The sequence below is a fragment of the Amborella trichopoda genome, chromosome 11 (assembly GCF_054954075.1).
Source record: "Amborella trichopoda isolate Santa Cruz 75 chromosome 11, AtrichopodaSantaCruz75HAP2 v2.0, whole genome shotgun sequence".
NCBI lineage: Eukaryota > Viridiplantae > Streptophyta > Magnoliopsida > Amborellales > Amborellaceae > Amborella > Amborella trichopoda.
In genome coordinates this window covers 1,589,587-1,595,778 of record NC_142346.1, presented here as the reverse complement: position 1 = coordinate 1,595,778, position 6,192 = coordinate 1,589,587, and the positions used below count along the sequence as shown (strand labels likewise).

Genomic DNA, 6,192 nt, shown 5'->3' with positions numbered 1-6,192 from the left:
TCTCTCTTTTTCTTCATTTTCTCACTCACTCTCTCTTTCATCCCTCGCCCTTTTCTCTCTCCTTGAATCGCGTTCTAATCATTTAAGCCATGATCGTGGTGCCAAGTCATCGTCGCCTCGTCATCATACCGAGTCCTGATTGGCTCTCGCTCTGTAACGGTCAAAAGGAGGATGATCCGCCGCACTGTACACGCGTCCGATTCGGAGTAGGCCTCAGTATCAGGCCCGCTGCCCACTACTGACACGTGTCGGTATCAATGAAGGGATACAGCAGGCCCAGTGTAGGCGTACTCTTCTGCCCTCCAAACCCCTTATTTTTGTTTTGTGTTCCTTCCTGTCTTTATCTTTTTGTTGTTCATCTCTTTTTCTTTCTCTTTCTCTCTCTCCCTCCCTTTCTCTCTCTTCTCTATATCTCCCTATTTTCGCACATTCCGATCTCTCTCTGTATCGATCTTTCTTCCAAGTGGAAAATTTGGCTTAATCTGAGAGATTAAGAGGCACTGATGCATTATCCGTCTCTCCTGCGTGTGCTACTGTCTTGAGATGATCTTATAAATTGTGGGTGTAGATCATCTATCTGTGTTATATGCTTCGCATTCTTCCTCTCTTCCTTTGCCTCTCTCTCTACACTTCATGCAGTGCCTTTGAAAGAGGAAGTTAATTTGATCAAATATATGCTTGGCATTGCCCCCTCTTTTTCTCTCTAATCCCAATAGTGTTTGTGAAAGAGCTCTCATTTCATATGCACGCTTATCCTCTCTCTCTCTCCCTCTAATTTTTTATCATTTTTTTATTGTTCAGCTCTCCCTCTCTCTCTCTCTCTCCTGGTCATTTGGAGCTCTCTCTCTCTCTTTCTTGGTCATTTTGTTTAGTGTTCAGCTCTCTCTCCCTCTCTGATCTAGAAATGCTCACCATCGATCCACCAAACAAACCCACTCATAGAACCCAAAACCCCTAAGGAAAAATCGCAATGGGAGAACACTTTGGCCAACAATTCCCCTCCTCAAAACCCTATTTCCCATCAAATTCTGACCAGATCAGCCCACCTCAATTGCTCAGTTACCCCCCATTCCACTACCAAGCCTTTCTTTCATCAAGTTTCTCCAATGAAAGGGAGCACCAAAAACTGATAAACCCTTCTGAGTTTTATGGGTTATTAGGTGATCAGCTCAGTGAGGTCCACAACCAATCTGTGGTCCTGAAAGCCCAGCAAATGATCACAGGTAATACAAATAATAACACCAGTAATACTAATGTTTTCTCAGAGTCTCCAACCTCTATGTGTGGTCCCTCATCTCCAAGCTCCATTGCTAAGAATCATGGAGGAGGAGGTGGTGGTTTTGGTGGTGGAATGATAATGGGGGGAGGCGGGGAGGAGGGAGAAGAAGGTGGAGCTGGTTGTGGGAGGTGGCCAAGACAAGAGACTCTGAGGCTTTTGGAGGTGAGATCTCAGATGGATGTTAAGTTTAGAGAAGCAACACACAAAGGATCACTTTGGGAGGAGGTAGCCAGGTAAGTGACCATGAACCCACTTTTTTTGTTTTCTTTCTCTCTCTAAAAATATTGATGAACATTTATTTTTGTAAACCCACATTTTAGTTTCGTCTCTATTTAAAGATAGTGATGAACCCACATTTTTGTTTCTCTCTCTAAAAACAGTGATTAACCCACATCTTTGTTTCAAAACTCTCTCTCAAATATTTGTTTCATCTCTCTGAAAATGCTGATAATCTCGCATCTTTGTTTCATCTCTCTCCGCCCCCCCCTCCCATTTACCACATTTCTTTTTCTTCTTCTACTCCTGTCTCTCGCTCTAGCTCCAAGTGGTTTTGGATTTTGTTTTTTCTTCGTTTATCTTTGCATAGAGAATAAATAAATGTTTGATGAATTCGATCCCAAATTCGGTGAGGAAGACCACCAAATTGAGTGCGAACAGTGTTAAGTGTGTAGGTAATACTTTGAATGATCTTTTGGTTTCAGTAATGTGTACTTGTGCAAAGATCATTTGACAGATAGCTGACCTCACATTGAAAGAGAGAGAGAGAAAGAGAGATTGTTTCAGTGATTAGTGTACTTGTGCAAGATCATTTGATGGAGAGCTGACCTCACATTAAGAGAGAGAGAGATGGTTTCTGACATTTCGGTTGAGTGAGAGATAATAGGTATCTGTCAATTTGGTCGAGAAGGGAAACCATTGATGTTAATAGAACGCAGTAAATTATGTCACTGTTCTGTGCTTTGTAGAGAGAGAGAGAGAGAGAGAGAGGTGGTCTTTTATATTTTAGGTGAGAGAGAAAGAATGGGTCTGTCATTTTGGTTGAGAAGAAATCACTGTATAACACAGAGCACCAACAAGTGTAACTGAGAGAGAGAGAGAGCTGAATACTAAACAAAATGACCAAGAGAGAGATAGAGATTGTTGAATAGCGGTTCATTAGAACTGAGTAAAGGCACATTTCTAATCACGCTTTCCCCTTTGTGTGTGTATTTTTTAGAGAGAGAAAGAGAGTTTGTGTGTGTTATTTAGGGAGAGAGATCGTGTTCAGGTGATCCGGTTTGAGGCATATCAGCCCATAAGATAGTTCTTGACTTATGGTAATGCTAAAACTCATGATTATCCAGCAAAACCGGGAAGAAGCCATGGACAAATCCTTCCAAATAAAACCAAACAACTGAATCGTCTGAAGACTTCTTCATTGCATCAAACTCTATGCAACCCTTAAAACCCACCATTTTCCTTTTCAGGGTTTTGGCAGAAGAGCACGGGTACCAAAGAACAGGCAAAAAATGTAGAGAGAAGTTTGAGAATCTCTACAAATACTACAAGAAAACAAAGGAAGGCAAAGCAGGAAGACAAGACGGCAAACACTATCGGTTCTTCACTCAACTAGAAGCTATTTGCGGTGAAATTCCGGGAAAAATTCCAGAGATTCCGGCCAAAATTGTGCCTGCAAGTACTAGGAATCATGGAGAGAGCCCAAGCTCTTCTGATAGCTGGAATTGGGAGGAAAGAGAAGAAGAGGAGGGAGGAGAGAGAAAGGACATGGATGGTGGGTTAAGCAGTAGCAGTGGTGGTAGTGAGATGAAGAACAAGAGAGAGAAAATGCGGCGAAAGCAAGATTCAAAGTGGAAGAAGATGAAGGCCTACGTTGAGGCGCAGATGAAAAAGCTTGCAGAGCGACAGGAAGCTTGCGTTGAGAAGGTGGTGCAGGCTCTTGAGAGGAAGGAAAGGGAGAGAATGTGGAGAGAAGAAGAATGGAGGAGGCAGGAGAGAGAGAGGCTAGAGGGAGAGTACCAGATGAGAGCTAGAGAGAGAGAGTGCATGGAAGCTCGGGACCGGGCTCTAATGGCTGCCCTTCAAAGGATAACAGGAGGCCATCAACCAAAGCTTCATATGCCTGAACCCTATGAATTGCAGGAAGAGAAGTACAAGAACATGATGCTACACAATTGCAGTAGTAGCCATGGAGAGAGAAGCCATCAGGCTTGCGAAACCCTAATTCTCAGGCAATCAATGGATGAGATGCCATCAAATTCAGATTCAAATGGAGTTGGGCTTGATCAGGAGATGGGTAATAGCACTAATAATTCTCTCAAATTCTTAATGTGCGATGCTAATGCTATAGGGAACAGTTGGGATGGTTACTCGATGAATATGAGGAAACATATGAAGGAATAGTATTTAAGACAGTACAGGTGCAATCAATGTCAACACTAATGCACCGGATCCCCTCAGAACTCCCAAGTTAAGCAATGCTTAGGCAAGACATACACTAATTCACCCACACTAAAGATTATGTGGGAGTTATGAAGTTACGATTGCTTTGGCAAATTTGAACTACTGCACCGAATTTCATTGAAGCTCTAAATTAAGCGAGTTTGGGCAAGAGCAGTTAAGAGTGTTTGGGCAAGAGCAGTATGGAAAAGTTTTGGGGTGTTATTAAGGGCATTAATTGAACTTGAATGGGTGATTATGCAAAAAGTGGTTCTTAGATGGTGATTTCTCTCTCTCTTTTTCTCTCTAATCAAGTGAGTGAATCAACCATATCTTTGTCTTTTACGATGTTGATTTTGGAATTTATTGTTAAGAGTGATACATGAAAGGGTAACCAATCTACTTAGATGGGTGACCCATCTCTCTCATGAATAACATATCAAATGATAGAGCTTCCTCCTTGGAGTAGTAGTTGAAGGGATCACCTCTTGTGGACCATAGAACATTAAAAACCCTAGAATTTTATGATGGTTATGGTTAACCTCTTGGGAGAAGTCCTATATCTATTCTCAAACGTTCAAAACTATGGTTGAGGAAGAAGCATAAGAGTTGAAGGGAGTTTTCTCAATCAACTATACTTCATTTTCAAGATGGAAAAGGGCTTTCAAAGACCTAATCAGCAGAATACATTAAAGCATCAAAGCTTTACATTTTCCAATGGTAAGTATGGGATTCCAGGCTCTTGTTTTGGTGTTTGGGGTTTGATTGAGTTCCATGAAAAACTCTTGTTTGGTTATTAACTTGTTTCTTGTCTGTTTAGAACTTGATTATAAATTTGTAATTGGTGGATGCCAAATTTGAACTTTGTGGAGAAATCTAATTGTTGAATGTAATGGATTAATTGTATTGAAAGGGTGGAGAATATATTGCTGAGAAAGCAAGTCTGCTGAATATAACAATTAGGGAAAAGTTCATATATAGCCTAGGCTCTAAACAATCAAATTAGAGCCTACTTCAAAAATTTCACTAGAAGTGTACCTCAAAAATTTCACTAGAAGTGGTTGTTGTGATGTCCAAATACATTCATGATCAGCTCGACAACAAATTGCATGGACTTTAGAAAAAAAGTGGATTTCGAGTTTTGGAAATAGTGCATCTTATAACTGATTTTTGGACCGTCAATTTTTAAGTTATTCAAGTTTTCATAGACTGCTCTATCTACCCTGTTTATGAAGTTTTAAATTTTATAATTAAAGACAGATAATATATTTTAAGGCTAGTCAAAGATTTCCGGTACTGAAATCACATTTCTCGATGCTATTTGAAGGTGGGCTCTAATTTGATTGGTTAGAGCCTCGGCTCTATACAAACTGCATATTAAGATGCCTTGCTATCTTTTTCTAACAAAATTTAAAATTTTAAAATAACTATTAAGTATTTTATAGCATATGTTTTTCTTTCATTTTCCGATGCCCTAGCGTTACTACATTGAAGACCTGCGTGTCACATTACCACCATGGAACTGCGACATGCTTGTCATAGAGTGAGTGAGCATGCCACTCTGCGAGAGCACTCTTTACACTTACTCTCTCGGAAATAACAACTATTTAGGGGGAACTTTCAAAAAGAAATTTTGGGTTCCTCTTTAAAATCATAGGATGAGTATTTTCTCTAAAAGGAAAACTAGATTTTTAGTTCCAAGGCTCTTAGATCTGAGATTTGGCCCTTCAAAAATTGGACAGCCTATCATCAATCCTAGGACATTTACAGAGGTACATGTAGGTTCTGGATTTTCATAATTGACTGCAATAGAGGGAATCAAGAAGCTAACCAAGTCTTTTGGCTTAATGGTGTTACAATCTGTTTGTGGTAAGACTGTGTTTTTCATACAAACTTCTCAAAGAGGGACTCAAGCAGGTTTCAAGATGTTAAGATTAATGGCCACCTAGGAATTGTCATTACAAGGGCGAGGATTTGGTAAGACGACAACCACGGCACCCATTTCCCGATTTGTTACCGGAAAAACTAAATCTGCCTTAGTAATGTGCGACCTAAAAATTCATTTATGCCCCTCATAATGGAATTTGAAGTTCTAGTTTGGTGCAGATCTGTCTAGTGTATATGTGAATACATGAATTAGATAGTTCAGAGAAAAATCTTGCAAGATGGATTATTCTTAGGGCCCGAAATCTACTTTTTCCGGTCTGCGATCATTCGAGGTGGAGATGATCGAATTGGAGTGGCCTCAAAATAGCATTTTACACAGAGATTTGAGATGTGATTATATATTTTAGTCCGCCTTAAAAATACTTTCTAGGTGACTAATGGTGGCCATAGATAAAGAATGTAAAATCTTATAACATCCATGTGTAATGTTAGAACAAAACAAAAGGATAGCCTGCGATTAAACTTGTGCGGGAGTACATTGTATCCTTGCTCCCTCGAGCAAAAGTTCCACTAAGAAGGATTTGTTTGAT

At 40.1% G+C, this 6,192-nt stretch overlaps 1 protein-coding gene across 1 annotated transcript; it reads left to right on the top strand.

The window, feature by feature from the left end:
- Positions 1-297: 297 nt before the first annotated feature.
- LOC18441398 (uncharacterized) lies at positions 298-4,627 on the top strand. Its single transcript, XM_020671614.2, has 2 exons — positions 298-1,512; positions 2,746-4,627. The coding sequence occupies exons 1-2, from the start codon at positions 971-973 to the stop codon at positions 3,677-3,679; spliced, it is 1,476 nt and encodes a 491-aa protein (XP_020527273.1). The 5' UTR covers positions 298-970; the 3' UTR covers positions 3,680-4,627.
- Positions 4,628-6,192: the final 1,565 nt, after the last annotated feature.